General features: G+C 37.7%; 2 protein-coding genes across 4 annotated transcripts in view; one reads left to right on the forward strand and one right to left on the reverse strand.

Moving 5' to 3' along the window:
- tp53bp1 (tumor protein p53 binding protein, 1) overlaps window positions 1-8,503 on the forward strand; it is a 31,445-nt gene extending 22,942 nt beyond the window's left edge. For all 3 annotated transcript variants that reach the window (XM_079595352.1, XM_079595351.1, XM_079595353.1), the window contains 7 exons: window positions 1,875-2,066; window positions 2,549-2,731; window positions 3,317-3,505; window positions 5,458-5,552; window positions 5,635-5,831; window positions 6,195-6,331; window positions 8,216-8,503. In XM_079595352.1, coding sequence (XP_079451478.1) covers window positions 1,875-2,066; window positions 2,549-2,731; window positions 3,317-3,505; window positions 5,458-5,552; window positions 5,635-5,831; window positions 6,195-6,331; window positions 8,216-8,397 — 1,175 coding nt within the window. In that variant the 3' untranslated portion in view covers window positions 8,398-8,503. The remainder of the gene's footprint in view (window positions 1-1,874; window positions 2,067-2,548; window positions 2,732-3,316; window positions 3,506-5,457; window positions 5,553-5,634; window positions 5,832-6,194; window positions 6,332-8,215) is intronic.
- On the reverse strand, window positions 8,434-17,893 carry tubgcp4 (tubulin gamma complex component 4). Its single transcript, XM_079595375.1, has 18 exons — window positions 17,756-17,893; window positions 17,276-17,404; window positions 17,064-17,186; window positions 16,921-16,974; window positions 16,323-16,379; window positions 16,144-16,223; window positions 15,846-16,047; window positions 13,611-13,776; window positions 13,400-13,524; window positions 11,942-11,992; window positions 11,756-11,861; window positions 11,553-11,660; window positions 11,327-11,471; window positions 11,064-11,241; window positions 9,583-9,717; window positions 9,383-9,499; window positions 8,847-8,986; window positions 8,434-8,772 (listed from the first exon to the last, which is right to left on the reverse strand). Exons 1-18 carry the CDS (start codon window positions 17,831-17,833, stop codon window positions 8,760-8,762), a joined length of 2,007 nt encoding a protein of 668 aa, XP_079451501.1. The 5' UTR covers window positions 17,834-17,893; the 3' UTR covers window positions 8,434-8,759.
- Window positions 17,894-17,928: the final 35 nt, after the last annotated feature.

The following is a 17,928-nucleotide window of genomic DNA, read 5'->3' on the forward strand; positions in this document are numbered from 1 at the left end:
AGGTTTTTCAGATAGGTCTAACAGTAGTTTTCAGGTACAGTAATCAAATGTAAAATAACCCTGTATAAATTAAATATAGATTAATCTTTATTAAAGCTGCCGTCGGCAACATTTTTTTGATCAAATTCAGCTAAATTGACACTATAATCCGACAGAACAACATAAATAAGGTGGTTTTAGAAAAAAACCTGAGCTTCTAACTCCACCTGGAGCGTGTTATTTTGTTTTGCAAAAATCCACCGCTCCCGGATCATCGGGTCTAATCAGCGCAGGGGGGTGCGAGATCTGACTGTCAATCACAGGTCGTGCACAAATCACAGATCCCCCTCCCTCGCGCAGACGCGGACGTTACAATATCACATGCACACGACACGCCTGAAGTTCGCCTGAAGATTGTACGAAGCGGGATGGCAGAGAGAAAATCTAATAACAAGCTTCCAATTCCTCGGTTATTGCTATCTATGGATAGATTAGCCAGGGCAGCCTACCTCCGAGTCTATGGTGTTGATCGATGCTGAAGACGGACATGTTCACAGAAAATCAGGTACACACGCACTGACGATGGGCGGGTGCTCGTTGGTAGTGGGGGAGGGGCATGAGAGTTGTAAACATTCAAAATTTTGTCTAAGTCCACTCAATCTGCCAGACTTGCCGACGGCAGCTTTAAAGTCACAAAAGTTATTTAGTCATAGCAGAGGGTGAATTTTTCTTTTTTCTTTGTCTTGTTTAATTGACATTAAAACCGGCAGCAGGAATATTAGGCTGCTGCCACTTTAAGACCTAATGCACGGATCCAGTACAGTGATACACATGCTTTGTCTTTCTCGACGGTTTATGTACACTTGAGACACAACCAGCTCTGTTTACTAGGATGCTCGCGAAGACAGGCATGAAAATGAACCCAATTTAGTATTCACGCGCTGTCTGAGACACGGCATTCCGTGTGCCGAAATGTGCGGTTGAATGTTTTAATTGGCAAGGCTTAAAAACACGTGCAATTGATAAACCTTTGTGGCAATGCAGTTCTGGCCTGATGTTGTAACGTATTGGGAAGCCAGAATGTACCCAGACAGGAGATTTATATGATGCAGGTGGCAGCTCTATCAGCGGCGTGTCTCGCTTGAAACTGTGATGTCAGCAATAGACTTGCATACTAACAGTTGATTGGACAGCTCCTCTGTCCGTTGTCTACATATCTCTCTGACTGTCTGTCGTTCTATCTTGTCTTTCTATTTTTGTCTATTTTTGGCCATCTATCTTTCTGTCCATCTATGTCCCTCTATCTTTGTCTGTCTGTCTCTCTTTCTTTTTCTGTTATGCCATCCATCCTTATTTTTGTTTGTCTGCCATTGAATATCTTATGTGTAACATTATAAACCTTAATCTGTCTGTCATTAATGTTAATCAAACAAAGAAAAGAGGGAATCACTCACTGCTCTTGACCAAATAACTGTAGCTTTGATAATAAAACATTTATTTATAATTAATACACAAAAGACTATGCAGTGACTTTTTGATTTGAATATTCAAATTCTGTATTATTTCTTACTTGAATGCGTCTGTTAAATGGATATAATATGAAAAAATGTAAAGCACTGGTAATTACATTAGTTTATTTCTTATATTGTGTTTTTAATAACAAAGATAAAATAACAAAAATAACTAAATACTAACTATAATATTTTGATTATTAATATAATTATTATTATTAATAAAAGACTTGGAGGAAAAGATGCCTTTTGATGCATCGAGAATCACTTTACAATCAAATCGTTGCGCTCTGATTCGTAATCGTGTGGCAAGTGAAGATTCACACCTCTACTTCCTACCGCAATCTTTATTTGCCTGTGCTTTTCTGTGCCTCTGGTGATCAGGTTTGGTGAAAGGTCATAAGACTCAAGACTCAGAGTTCCTTTACTGTGTGGAGAAAGATGGTCAGAGTAAGTGGTACAGCAGAACATCCGTGATTCTCAGCATGGAGCAGGGCAGCCGCCTGAGGGAGCAGTATGGACTGGGGCCCTACGAACCATCTACACCCCAAACCATGGCATCGGATATCAGCCTTGGTGAGTCTTCAGTTGGACTGTTCTGGACACAAACAGAATAGAATTTATTAAAAGTGACAAATTAGAATATCGTGCAAAAGTTAATTTATTTCAGTAATTCAACTTAAAAGGTGAAACTAATATATTATATAGACTCATTACATGCAAAGTGAGATATTTCAAGCCTTCATTTGTTATAATTTTGATGATTATGGCTTACAGCTTATGAAAACCCCAAATTCAAAATTAAAATATTGTGAAAAGGTTTTCATAAGCTGTAAGCCATAATCATCTATGCTCATGTAATGAGTCTATATAGTTATATATAGTTTACATGAACTAATATTAACTAATGAAGCTTAATGTAAAGGGTTACCATATAATGAAATTCTTGCAATTTACTAACTCATCCATAGCCACACTTTGACAAATCTCTTTCTAGCACACTCTGAAAAAGCACCAGTGTTGTTACATTTGGCGTTTGTGTGTCATTTTGTCCTCAGATAACCTGGTAGAAGGAAAGCGGAGACGCAGAATGAACTCAAGTGGAGCAGGGACACCTACCCGCAGCTCCAGCAACAGCCCGAGAAACCCAGGGCCTTCTGGGAAACGAAAGCTCATCAGTGGCACAGAGGACGAAAGGACTCCTGCGAAGAGAGGACGCAGGGGGGGAGGGGCCAGAGTGGGTACGATGCCCCTTGCAGACAGACTTTATTAATTCAGCAATATGGAGAAAAGCATTTGCTCCATTTTAGCAGAATGTTTTATTATGTGCCTGATTTTATCGCCTAATTTGGTCTTTTACTGTAATGGGTTTTAGCAACATTTTATTCATTTTTTTTAATGTCTATGAAATTGTTTTACATAATTTGTAAATGTATTTTTAAATGAACTCAAACATATGAAAATGAAAAACCAAATGAAAAACCAAATGAGTGCCTTTTTCCTCAGTGTTCTCGTTCTTGAATGTAACGGTCTGGTTTTACAATATAAAACGTCTGATAAAGCACACGAAGATGTGATCAAATACTGCTTTTGATGTTTAATGGAGTGCAGATCTCCAGCTCTAAACAGCAACTGGTATGTGGCATAAGATGTATTTTTTGCTTTTGTGTTGGTGAGCACTCAACAGGGTAGATGGGAGTGGTGTTTGTTTTTAATTCCTCACAGTTCATTATCCTTTATGGGCTCTCTGTTAAAAACCCGGTCTCAACAGTCAGGTTCAAAGTAGTGTTTTCATTGTTTCTAATGTTTTTGTTTTACTTCAACAGGGCAGCGTATTGCTGCTTGTAACACATCTGGGAGCGGCGTAGACCTGCCCCATGACCCCAATGACCTGGTGGCGACACATGGACCTCTGCCTGAAAACTCCTCTCTCTTCATGGGATTTGTCTTCATGCTGACAGCATCCTCTGAAAGCGACAGAGACTCAGACCACCAGACCAGAGATGAGGATGAAGGTGAGGTGTTAGACTGCATGTGTTGAGCGTTCATTGTTTATAAGGCTCTGTTATTTTGCTGGTGATTATAAAATTAAGCATCATACAGCATGCGTTTATATGAACCCTAATAATCCGTTTGTAATCGGACTAGTAGCACAGTCGGAATAACCACGTCAGTCAGAATGAATTAGCCAAATTTCATTCGGATTGTAAAGGGTTGGTTTAAACCTTTTCTAATCTGTTCGATAGGACATGTAAACGCTTGATCGGATTGAAAACCGAGCCGAAACTGGAAAGTACTGCGCATGTACAATGACATAGAAATGACGTATGGTGCACGGAATGAGCTGCTGTTGTTAAATATAGTGTCATAAATGACTGTCGTGCCAGTCTACAATTCTCCTTGAAGTGTGCCCAGCATTCCTTGCTTCGGACTCTCATCTGTAAGATGGCTTGATTGGGCCACAGGAAGGGGCATCTGTACTGTTTGATGGCACAGAGCTTAATGTGCTATTATTCAAATATTAATTCTGCTTTTTAAAACCGAAAAGGATGATGTGACAACAGCGTGAAACTCTGTATTCGTGCAGTGTCAAAGCATGTCAAATAATTAAATCCGATTTGAAGCTTGTGACAAACGCGCACATCAACCTGATCATTTTATTTAGCGTTCATGTAAACACTATGTTCCGATTCATCAAGGAAATCATTCTGAACAAAACGTGTGCATGTAAACATAGCTAATTTGCTAATAATTTTAAGGCATTGCTGTTTATAATGTATTATGGAATGTGGGAAAAATGGCTTGGTTATTTTTAACAAGAATTTGCAGTACGATTATACACTATCATTCTAAAGCTTGGGGTCACAAAGATTTTCATTTTTGGAAAGACATTTATACTTCTATTCAGGGAGGATAAATTGATCAAAAGTGTAAATACATTTATAATGTTACAAAAGATTTCTATTTCAAATAAATGCTGCTCTCTTAAACTTTATATTCATCAAAGAATCCAGAAAAATATATACATCACGGTTTCCACAAAAATATTAAGCAGCATAATAAATGTTTCTTGAGCACCAAATCAGCATATTAGAATGATTTCTGGAGGATAATATGACGTGACTGGAGAAAACGTTCGTGTGTGTGTGTGTGTGTATGTATATATATATAAAATGGTTCCAGTCCTTGATTCTGATTGGTCAATAGCTATGAGCGCTTTACCCAACGGTTCGGTGCATCACTACACAACACTCTTAGCAACGTAAACATGTTTGTTCTCATTGACATTGTTCATTGAAGCTTACTGTATTTTGTAGAGTAGAATATTGTGAGAGAGAGAGATCGAGTGAGCGAGTGTATTGCCTGCATTAAGATATAGCATTTTCGTTCAGGTCAGTCCTATGCTCTTAATAAAAAATCTGTTTGAATGTCCACTATGATATCTTGTCCTTTTAACAGTTAATGGGTTTCCCTGTGCCCTGACTGACAGCACTAGTCAAAGCATTTGTCAGTTGCGTCTTGCTCCTCCGTGTTCACAACAAGTTTCAGTCCTTTCGATATAAAAGCCTTCTCTACTGACTGACTCTCTCATAAAGACAGTCTTTGCTGCCATCTAATGGCATAATAATGTAACTTCTGTTGCCGTTCACGGTCAGGGACTTTTTTTTTTCCAGCGGAAGAAAGGCTTTTAGTGATTTTACTTCATGAAAGTTGCATTGATACATATTTTTTTGCCTTTAATATTTGTATTGTGTGGTAACCGTTTTGTAAAAGCTTATATACTCGAGGCTAGTGCTGTATCGTGAATAAATCACAGCTTCGCGTTGTGCCTACCAACGCCCTTCAGCCGTGACTTATTCACGATACAGCACACAGCATCTCGTACCTTATTGCTTACATATATACTGTGTATATATAGTCCAGAACTGTTTTGTATCGGACTGTGATGTAGTTTGTCTCTCGTTAGACTGTGTGCTGAGAGCCGCATATAACAAGCTCTATACAGTGAGACAGCTGGAGGCGGGAGGAGGAATGATCCTGCTTGACTTTAATGAAGAACAGGTGAGCTCATATATTTCAAACAACTCCTCTCTCTCCTGCGAGAGCTGCGTGTTTTATGTACGTGTGTTTTCTGCATTGTCAGTGTAAAGCAGCCTATCAGAGCTTGCTGATTGCCGACCAGCACTGTCGGACCAGGAAGTACCTGCTGTGTGTGGCCGGTGGAGTTCCCTGTGTGTCTCAGATATGGGTGAGGGACTGCTGCCAGGAGAAAAAGCTGCTCAACTACAGGAACTACTTACTTCCTGCTGGTCTGGGGCCAGAGGGATGCATTGTGGAGTGGTGAGAGCTTGTCTTGTTTGGTCTTTTATATAGCACAATTAAAACAACACATGTTGACCAATACGCTTTACATATCTATACGATAGTGACAGCAATAAATCACATAAACTGTTAGTCATTGGTTAAAAGCCATAAAAGAGATGTTTTAAGGTAGTAATGGGCGATATAAACGATATGCGATATAAACGATACAAAATTGGCCTACGATAGAGATTTTAATTCTATTGCACGTCATATGGACTTGATTTGGATTGGGTTTGTAAAATCCAGATGCTCGAATACATTTGTTTAATTTTTTGCTGGCTGCCTTAAAGCCTTAGGTGCTTGAATTTTCTTTTGTGATTGTGTTTTCCCTGTCCTCAGGCATCCTCGTGGGAACCCTTTTAAAGCACTGAAGGTGATGCTGATATCAGAAGATCGTGTGGACTTGTGGACCTCTTTGCTCTCCATGGGTGGTGCAGCAAAAGTTCATCACCATAAAGAAAATGAAGACATTTCTGGTGGGTAACAGTACCTTTAGTTAATTCGTAAATGTAGATGTAGCTTTAAAGGGACACTATGTAACTTTTGGCACTCTAGTGGTTAATAAACAAAACTATGCATGTGTCTTGTGGAAGAACATTGTAGCTGGAGCTGCTTTTGTTCATTTATATGATGAGTCACACAGGTACTGGGCTATTCCGCAGCATTTGTCGTCCTGCCAGGTCTAAGATAGTCTGAATAGAAACACTTAATATTGGCGTATTATAGTGATTCAGGACATGGTTAATTTTCATAAACGAAAACTGAAACTAAGACTAATCTATTGGTCAAAAAACATTTTTGTAAACTGAAATAAAATAGTAATTTCAACATAAATGAAAAACTAAACACTAACAACAGTTACTGAAAAAATAACTGCAATAAAATAATAATTAGCAAAAATAAATAATTGTTTTTGTGAGTAATAATAAGCTCTCATCCTGTATCGGAAAAGCAAGTTTTTTTCATTGGACTGCGCTACTTTATTTTAAAGGAGAACTCCGGCGCAAAATCTCTACCAGTCGATCTACGAACGCCGATCCAAGTGCGCTGGACCATATGAGATTCTACACAGTTCAGCGCACTTGGATCAGCGTTCGTAGGTCGACTGGTAGAGACTGTTTTTCAAAGATCGCTTCTGCCTGTATACGCGAAGTTGACTATGTATAAAATATCTTCTTATTAAACTGTCTGGACACTGACAAAGTTCTCAATGCTTCGGTTTGAAGGTAGGGACCCTCATTATGCTACCGTGTTAGTGTGGGGCTATTTTGAGCCTTGTTAGTGGTATTAACAAGCGATTTTTATTTGTCATTACTCTATGCCCCATATACTAGCGTTATAGGCTAAACTGTTTTTAGAGATACAACTATTTACCATTCGATAATCATGAAAACAAATCTCAGATAACGGTTGACTAGGTAACAATGTGTAATTAGACCAAAGGTTCATTTTGCGCCGGAGTTCTCCTTTAATGCATGAGCGTTGCGCTCGAGTCTCGTCCGCGTCCTTTTTCTGTTTTTCTCAGCAAAACCGCTTTGTGTGTGAACCAGTGAGAAGCAGAAATGTCCAAATAAGTATTTCCATCATGTCTAGACATTATGCAAATACAGCTGTACCTTAATTCCAGGTAAGATAACCATCTTATGTGAAACTTAACAAGATACCACACATATTAGACAGGAGACCACACACACACACACTGAGCAGAAAACGGAGAAAAACAAATAGCATGTCTAGACCACAAATAATATTTGTCAGAGTAGAAGTAAACTAAATGTCTGGTCTGAAGAGAACACATATGACTATAACTATGAGTAAATGATATTAAAAGATGCAATAGACAAAAGCATGGATCAATAAAAGAATAATGTTTTAAAGGATTAATCATAGAAATAACCTTAAAAGATTAATCTTAGAAAGTAGAAAATGTTCTGTTAACTCTGCTAAACTATAGTTACTAAAACTAAATGTATAAAAACTAAATAGATAACTAAAAATAAACCTATAATAACCTTGCTTCAGGATAAGACAAAAACATGGTTTGAAAGATGGATTCATGATATAATCGCTCATTATATTCTTCTTCATCCTAGCATCCTAGAACCCAGAGTCTGCTCTTCCGATCATGGCATGCCGTTTTGCACGAGCGCACTGTTTGGGTGTAATTTGCTGAACAGTGCGCTCGGCCGCGCAAAATGGCATGCCATGACCCAAAGAGCGGACTCTGCACTTCCGATGCACTCGCTCATTACATTTTGAAGCTACATAGTGTACCGTTTAACTATGCACACAAAAAAACTGGTGGCAAAGTGATTAGAAAAGCATATGGAATAACGTGATGTCAATTTTGTCATTAACAGACATTGCAAACATGAAGTTAGACCTGGCAGTGACCGCATCTGCATGTCCCTCTGAGGAACTGAAACGCGTGGCCCCGGACGTGCCCGTCGTCTCTCTGGAGTGGCTGATTCAGAGCTTGATCTGTGGAAAGTGCCTCAGCTATGACAGCAATTCGAAATTCTGTCACAACCCGCCCACGTAAACCACTGTCCTCTGGTGTCGTCTCACGTGTCTTTTAAATGTCCTCTGTTTTAGTGCATGCGTTTTACTGTACATAGTTTTTATGAAATAAAGAAATCGTGATTGTTTCACTTGTTGGTTTTATTTCATAACAGAGAATACAAAGCACATGGTATTTACACATTTTAAGGAATAGTTTTACTTTTTGTAAAATGGCATAGGGTAGTTGAGAGTACGGTAAAAGCTGGACACAAGCAGTGACATTGACAGGACCCCTATCATATATTAATTTAATGTACAAATCAACAAGTATTGTATTGGGCATGTTTTAAGCTGAAATGCACAAATGTGTGAGGTTTGCCTCCGAGATCTTCAGGCTCCACTTTATAGGCCGAAACTGCAGGACAATGAACAACATGTTAAATTTGTGCATGAATCAGCTCACTAAAGCAGCGCATCACTCATGCCTACCTTCCCAGCGTGCCTCCTGCCTGTGTGTAGTATTTGTTGTAGTCTAGTCGTAACAGCAGCTGTGCCAAGTCAGAGTTTATCTGGTGGTTCCGAACGCTGGAAAGAATCTTGAAGAGCAGGAACGACTGACGACTAAATCCCTGAGAAGTAAAAGTACAGCAATATCTATTCAAGCCCATTTCTGCCACATTAAAAACACATGTTGGTAAATCATAATTTCATGAAAGTCTTGATTTGGAAGATTTTTAAATTATTACAGATGGAAGAATTTATGGAACATTTCTGCCACACAAGAAAACAAACTTTAGTAAATCATAATTATGACAAAAAATTCCTGCAAAAATAAATAAATCTACAACTCAATTTCAACTGGTCATAATTCTGATTGTCAATTTCGAATTCAGCTTTTTATCTCAATTTAGATTTACGATTTACCAAAGCATGATTTTTTTTCTTATTTGTCAGAAATTAACTAAATGCGCATAAAATCTTGCATTAGGAATAATTTCAAAATCGATTCACACAAGCAAAGCTACCTTCACAAGAATATCCAGCTGGGCTGTTCCTCTTTCATCCAGAGGCCCAAGATTCTGACTGACCAGGGAACAAAAGTTGTGACACAGGTCCAGAATTTCATTCAAACAGTGAAACACCTGGGAGAGAAATAAAGGTAAATATTTATCCAAAAGCAGAACACAGAATCTGGGATACACAGAGATTTGTTCGGGACACTCACAGGCTTGAGCAATATGAAAGACTGTGCAAGAAGATTGCTGAGGAAATGGTCATGAGCCAATCGAATGCTCTCAAAGTCTCGTGTGGAGTTGATCTGTTGTAAGAGCTGCGAAAACTGAGACTCCAGAACGTCCACCTGAAGAACAATGCAAAATAATTATATTAAAATATATTCATTGTTCTTCTGCTTGGTCTCCGTTTGCATACTAAGTATTAGTATGTTAGTATGTTAAAAATATTATTTGGTGTCCAGATGTTACACTTCCTCTGGTGAATCTGTGTGCATGTAAAAAAAATCTTAAAACATGTCAGTCCCATAGTTTTTTTCTCAAGATGCAGTAATTTTTTTTTTTTTTACATTTATAAAATCTACTTAAATTTCCTAATTGAATGAAGCCCTAATCCTGGTTTAATCTAAACCCTGTCTGTGAAACCGGGCGATGAAAGTTTTTAAATGGATAAACCAAATATATATTTTAAAAGCAACACTAAAGAACTTTTCCTCTTCGGTCGCCCTACAGGTTGGAAGCGGAATTGTCCATTACCACTGTCGTAAATAATTTAGCCTACCGCACGCACGCTCGCTCGCTGTTTATCCAGCACCGGCTTTGGAATGAACGATGTCCACAGACAAGGTAGAGTATGTTGCATTATTTCATGAAAGTATGATGTATTGCAACATCAGAAACGAAGAAAGACAAAATAATGACTATTGTAACGCTTGACGTAAAGCAAGTCAAATTTGTAGTTTTCTTATGTCTCATTCGAACTACAGAAACGCTACCCGATCTGGCAAACTTGCATAGTGCGGTTATAGCAGATATAGGGCCGCAAAGCGAACCCAGAAGTGCCTTTCACCCTGTTACGACTTGATGAACCACTGATACGATTTTGGAAACATTTTAAGGACAAAAATTTTCTTTAGTGTTGCTTTAATAGTTTTCATTATTTTATCATTCATCATGCTAATGGGTATTTATTATAAAGATGCAATGTTGACATCTTAATAGGTCCCAATAGTGGTACACCTTCTAATGACCTAGTATTGGTTGTACAAGCATGTACACTTGGGGGAATCAGTAAAAAAAAATTAAACTTCAGCAAAGAAACATCAAATGGATCAAACTATTTCAAATAAATGCTGTTCTTTTATAAGCAGCACACCGGTTTTCATCATTGATAATAATAAGAAATGTTTCTTGAGCAGTAAATCATCATATTAGAATGATTTCTGAAGGATCATGTGACTATGAAGACTGGAGGAATGATGCTGAAAATTCAGCTTTGCCATCATAGGAATAAAATAATAAAATAATATTTTTGTATATAAATTAAATGCAGCTTCAGTGAGCATAATAGACTTATTTCAAAAACATATATATTTTTTACTATTAACCTTTAAACAGTAGCACATGTTTTTTCACATCATCAGCAAAATACTTTTAGCAGTAGTCAAAGTAGTCAAAGAGATGAAGTTGTAACCTGAAGGTAATACTGAAGGTTGTCCACTAGGAAGGCCATATGGTTGCGGAGTCTCCATTTAACTGCATCCGTCTGGTTTGATTTAAGATGTTTGCGCTGCATCTGCAGGGCCCAGCAGTGCTGCAGCTCGGACTGGACACGACGCACACTCAGCAGGTAACGAAACACTACGTTATACCTGAAATGAAGCAAGGGTTAACCGCTGTGGTGTTGTTCATACACTTGCTTAATGGAATAATGGCCAATATAAAACAATGGCTTACTTCTCCAACACAGCAGGAGTGAAAAGAATATGCAGGGGCCATTGAACCTTGTAAGCCAATCCCAGCGCAGCCCAGCCAGTGGGCGGAGCCTCACGAGGAGAACTCTCCTGTGGAGGAGTGGTGCCCTCTCGATTCCCAGAAGCCTCTGCGAGCATAGTTATACAGTTATGTAAAGTATTTAATATGTGGTTGGTGAGGGATAAAAATGCTAGTGGGTAGGCAATACCTTTGCTTTCTTTCCCTTGGTAGTCTATGGTGAGATGCAGGAGGGGCAAAAGATTGTCATCGTCTAGCAGCACTTTATGAGCTGCTTGCTGAAATGCCACATTGACATCTGGAACAAAAATAGCAAAATCAGAGGAATAATGAAGAGGATGGAAGATTTTGAAGAGGGTGATTTCATGCATTATAAGAAAAAGGAATCAATACCATGTTCAGTAACAGCAGATGGTGGGGTTTTCAGCATATGTTGAGCAAGGTCAATAAAGACTTGGTACAGTTCACCTCGCCCCAACAAGTAAAAGTCCTTTATGATCTAAAACAGCAACAACTCATTCATTGTGAAAGCAAAAGTGAGCCAGCGAAAAGGTACCATCAACAAATCGCTCCGCTTACCTTAAGCTGCCCCAAAAGATCTGATTCCTCTACCATCAAAGTCCATAAGTGCTACAAGAAAAGACAAACACAATTTCATCTGGACACCAACTGGTATTTTGTAGAGCTATTAGTGCGGGTGAATCTCACGAAAATATGCTTATTTTTCACCTTGAAAAAAGTTACATTTTGACGTTTCAAATTGTTAAAGTTTCCATGAATTTTCCAGGCGTGAAATCACAATGTTTTCCATGATTGGAGGAGCTCTGCCATTAATCTAATCATCTTTTAGATTCTCCTTACTAATACAATACACGATATTTTCTAAATTAAAATTTCAAACCATTTTGGTAACACTTTATAATTAGTTATAAACACGTTCCATTTGTTAACATTAGTTAACTATTAGTTAATAGGAACAATAAAAATACTTGAAGCATTTATTAATATTTTTTATGTTAATTTCAACATTTAATAATACATCATTCAAATCAAAATCAAAACTTTCGATTTTAATAAAGTTTCATGTTAGCTCATATCCATTATAAATAATATAACTAACATTAACAAAGATTAAGAAATGCTGTAACAAATGTATTGCTCATTGCTAGTTAGGCTAATTCATTAATCCATTTGTTAACTAATGGGACCTTATGGTGGTGTTACCTCATTTTTTTTCACATTACAGAAACACTTTTTCAGCTGCGTTTGCTCCGGAAGTATTCTTTCCATTAATTTCTCCCATAGGGATTTTTAAAAAAGTCTTTGTTAAAGAGTTATACTTCATGAACCAAGCCAATCAGCTATGAGGTAATCATAACATTAAGAACTTTGATTTGAAGCCAACAAAAATATAAAAGGTACAAGACTATGTAATTAATGAATTTAGTGAGGGAAAGAACTACAATCCCATGAAGCAATGCGTCAGCACGAATTAAAAACTATGGAGAAAATGAAATGATTTTATGGAGAAATTATTTTAAAGGGATAATTCACCCAAAAAATAAAGTTCTGTCATCATCTGCTTACCCTCAAGTTGTTCTAAACCTGTATGAATTTCTTTTTTCTGCAGAACACAAAAGAGGATATTGAGTTGACAGTTGAATTTCCAGAATATTTTTTTTCCATACTATGGAAGTCAACCGTTTGGTTATCCATATTCTTCAAAATATCTTCTTTTGTGTTCAACAAAAAGAAAGAAATTCATACAGGTTTGGAACAACTTGAGGGTGAGTAAATTATGATAATTTTCATTTTTGGGTGAACTATCCCTTAATGTTTATTTCAAAATATGCATACAACTAATTAAGTATTTTGAAAGCATAAAGAGGTTGACTCGATTACATCATCTGGAAAATAATGTCATAATGGCTTAAAAATGGGCTTCATTCATCTTGTGAAATATGACCCAGAGATGTAATAGACATGTTTCCCCCTTTGGGATTCAGCTTTAAAACCCAATTTAGTTACTGGACCAACCTCAGCAACTGTGCTCCGAATGCCATCCACAAGGTTCTCGAAGTCCACCAGACTAAAGAGAGGCTGCTGTTTGAGTCTGTGGAGCTCTGCTGCAAACATGTCCTCCTGATGCTTCAGTATAGACCCTGAGCAACCACATGAGGGCAGCGTTACGAAACCAAACCATCACGAACACACCTGAACAACAGACGCAAAACGCTCATTCACTCACCAGCTCGGGATGGACTCTGGTTGTGGTTTTCAAACATTTGCACTGACTCTCCAACAAAGAGGATTTTTTCAGCTACTCGAACAGGGATGTATGAGGGAAGCATCTCCACACGCAAGGAGAACTGCTGCAGAGAAGGTGCGAGCATGTTCTCTTCCTCAATCAGTCTCTACAGCGGGACAGTAATGACAAGGAAAATGCATAAATTGTTAGAATAAATCACAACCAGTAAAACTACACCATTCAGCTGCCAATCTTTTTCTATTGATGGCTGTTTAAAGGCAGCTGTGTACTTTGATTACATTTAAAAACAACAACAATATTAAAATAGCAAATATTTCATCACATTCTAGAAGATGTTTTGCCAGGGAGCAAAGTGTGAAGTGTATATATTTTATAATGCTTTGCAAAAATCAGCGTTTGTAACAAACCTTAAAGAATGTTAATATTATTTTTTTGCATCCAGAAAAAGCTTATAATGTTAATTAATGCTGTTTTATTATTATTATATTTATTGAATAATTAAAAAAAAAAATTGTAAAAATAAAATTGGTAATACTTTATAATAAGGTTCTATTAGTTAACGTTGGTAAATGCTTTCACTAACATTAACTAACAATGAGTAATACGTTTGATAGTGTTACTCTGTATGTGTTTGTTTAGGTCTGTCCTTGCACACCTGCGTCTCATTGTCTGCCGCTTCTTGATTGAGTAAAAAAAGGACACTGAAGCGGAGCATGGTAGGGAAGAGGAAATATTCTCTAGCAAACAAGCTTTTATTTGCAATCCTTTTTCATTGTTTTCATTGATTGCCTCTGTTAAAGGCATTCTATGCAGTTTCCGTTTTTCTCAAACAGCGACCCCTAGAGTCGCTGTGGATTACTTGTATTTAACGTTACTGTCGTAAATACCACTCACGCAGAGCCGTCTCTGCACTCAGGGCCGGGATCAGGCCCTGAGTGCAGAGACGGCTCTGCGTGAGTGGTATTTACGACAGTAACGTTAACTCTTTGTTTTCTTCGTCGACTCTGCCATGATTCACGTCTGAAATGCGTGCTAGTTTCTTCCATAGAGGCTGCTTCGGATATGTTGTTGATGTATGTGACGTCGTGCCGTAAAGCAAGTTTTTTGTTTCTCCGTTATGATACGTGTTAGTTTTCCTAATAAATATTTAAACATCTAATTTTGGTTTCATGTGTCCTTTTTATGTTGCTTACCCCTTCTTTTGATGAATTTAAATAAAAAAAATATGAACAGATACAGCTTTTGATTTTAATTATGTAGAGGTAAATGTTGATATTAACATAAACTAAAATTAATAAATGCTTTAGACCTAAATGAAAACTGATCATATTAATTTAATATAAAATATTAAATAGAAATATACATTTTTACACATATATAAAATACATTGGTAAGATAAATTGTATCATTATAGTAGATGTTTTGCTAGGCGCTGTCTGAAGTTTTTTTTGGGGGAAAACAATTTTTTGTAAAGAAAACTTTTCACATGACAATATTAAATCTATTCAATTGAATAAAACTGATATTATTATTATTATTTTTAAAGCATTGCTAAGAAAAAAATTATCATTGCTTGTGGTGCAGCCATTGAAAATATTCTCAGGACAAGTCAAACAAATCGTAACTATTGGGCCCGTAGAAAAAAAAACTCATCCTTCCATGCGTTCATATATGGAAGTTTATGTTTCGAGCCTAATAATTCAGACACATGACCCAGCCTGAATCATACAATCTCAGGAAGTGCTGTTCAGGTATTTAGGCCGCATTTACACAACAGGTCTTGATGCCCAATATCAGATTTTTTTTAAGACCAGCTTACATCTTCTTTTAAAAGTGACCGATATTCAATATTTGCATTTACACTGTACACTTGGCGAAACAAGCATCGTCCTCCATTGCGTCATTAAACAAAGTCATGTGATCAATGTCGGTGTCCACCTGTTGAAGTCATTCACCACAGTGACATCATGTATAACTCGCATTGACAGGGGAATATCCGATCCATCCGCTTACATGACGGACGCAAATGCATGTGTCAGACAGTGTCAATCAGATTTATTTCCACATATGAACGAGGTCTGAAAACGATCTGAGAATATCAGAATACATGTGCTTTTTTTCCTGCTTACACATCTGTGGGTCATATCCAATCTGTAAAAAGTTGGAATTGGGTCACTTGAACCATTTAGTGTAAATGCATCCTTAGTCGCTCACCAAATCCTGCAGCTCACGGAGCTGTTTTCCACTCAGCCCTCCGATACCCAGGTCCTCCTCCTCTTCCTCCTGTGCAGCTGTGGCTCCGCCAGCACTGGGACCCTGCTTGACAAAGAACTCCTCGCTCTTATCCAGCAGCAACCCGTGCAGCATCCACGCCGCCAGCTGCTTATACATCACGCCATGGCACACTGCAAGAATCCTGCGAAACAGACACTACCATTAGAGCAGTAAAAATAGAATGATGTGTCTTGCGTTCAAGCATTAGGGGTTTTTAGTAGGGTTTTTGAGAGCTCACTTCTCTAAGGCCATCCTGACAGGAGGCAGTCCTCCACAGCTGTGCTTGTACACAGTCTCTAGGATCTGGCAGCCATGAATCTGTTGAAACAAGAAGAAAGTTTCAGAAGGTTATTATTTCCAACCATACACTCTTCTAATCATTTACCGCAAACAGGTGGCACCCATCTAGTTACCAACCTTCTGAGACTTGATGGTCTCCACAACAACCATCACAGATGGGAAGAGAAGCTGAAACTGAACAACAGAATAAACCGCAAGTTAGACATATACTCAATGTCCATATTAGAAATATGGGATTTAATTTAAATAATATTTTTAAATTATGTAATTAAATAACCCACTGTATGCACTACCGTTCAAACGTTTGGGGTCAGGTAGATTTTTACAAATCTTGAAGGCGCACAAAAGCTACTTTTATTAAATCAAAAATACAATAAAAATAGTAATCTTGTGAAATGTTATCACTTTGTTGGCAAAAATTTATTTTCAGCAGCCGTTACTTATTGATGATGAAAACAGTTCTGCTTAATATTTTTGTGGAAACCGTGATACATTTTTTATTATAAATAACAGCATTTATTTGAAACAGATTTTTTTTTAAATCTTTATAGCCTAAACGTCTTTCCAGTCATTTAATCGATCCTTGCTGAATAAAAGTATTAATTCCCTTAAATACAACTATAGAAAAAAATCTTACTGACCCCAAACTTTTGAACGGTAGTCTAAGATAATTCCACATATTTCAGTGGATCAGGTGTACAGGTTTTCTCTTCACCTGTTCCAGCATGTAGTTTACATGAGAAATAGAGAGGTGTGGATCACCAAGAAACTGTAAGAAAAAAAAAAGAAATAGTTTAATATTATCTGCAAATATGGACCTGAAAGCACTATAAGGACTTCAAACTAGAAATGTACAACCTCTTTTTCAAGGTCCAGTAAAGCCTGTCGATAGGGCTGCAGCATAGAGTTCAGCCCAGTGCAGAACGCACGCAGATAAATGCCATGAAGCCCAGACTGACTCGGCTGGCTGGAGTAGTGTTCCTGTGAGGCATGGAGAAGAAATCACACTTCTGCCTGATCTGATCATGTCCTTGACACACAATGAATGCATGAGAATAGGATCTGATTACCTGTTGGTGGACATGACCCGTGTGTTGCTCTATGAATTCTGTGAAGCGCACATAGTCAGTGCCCATTTTACAGAGCCGATTGAGGACACTGGTTTCACTGGGGTGGAGGAATGGAAGGTCCTGGGACACCTGTGATCAACAACACGTGATGCATCTTATTTTACACTGGAATACAAACAAAGTATTGCTTTTTTTGTCATGGTATTTTTGAACTACTTCAGAATACCATGATATTACCATGTCTGGGGCATGCATGCACCATTGTAATACATTTTTATCATTTTACCGTGGTATTCTGTGTACCAAGCATCGCAACATTAAGGGATATTTTTTATAAATGTATTTATAAATGTGAAACAAAAACTACTGGCATGTTAGTTAAAAAATAGTTTCCTGTTTCCGTACAGCCATTATGCAAATTATCCATTCTGTAATATAGATATATTGTTAAATGCATCACTGACAGAATAATGAAAATACCTGCAATCCATTCCGTTTATTCCAAGTGAATATGGTCCCAGGATATCCACTGAGAGCCAGAAGCAACTCATGGATCATTGTACCGACGCTGCTGGTCAGATAGCGTATTCAAATGAAACACACGATAATAAAAAATACAGATAATACGTTCTCATCATTATTTTTGCGCCGCC

This window comes from Phoxinus phoxinus, assembly GCF_949152265.1.
Source record: "Phoxinus phoxinus genome assembly, chromosome: 2".
NCBI lineage: Eukaryota > Metazoa > Chordata > Actinopteri > Cypriniformes > Leuciscidae > Phoxinus > Phoxinus phoxinus.

Bases quoted from the DNA above. Each gene is read 5' to 3' on its own strand.
- tubgcp4 (XM_079595375.1), bottom strand. From the start codon at position 17,833: ATGATCCATGAGTTGCTTCTGGCTCTCAGTGGATATCCTGGGACCATA. The intron at 17,187-17,275 runs GTAATCAGATCC...CATGCCTCACAG, and splicing joins CGGGTCATGTCCACCAACAG to GAACACTACTCCAGCCAGCC. The intron at 11,242-11,326 runs GTAAGCCATTGT...GCTTCATTTCAG, and splicing joins ACTCCTGCTGTGTTGGAGAA to GTATAACGTAGTGTTTCGTT.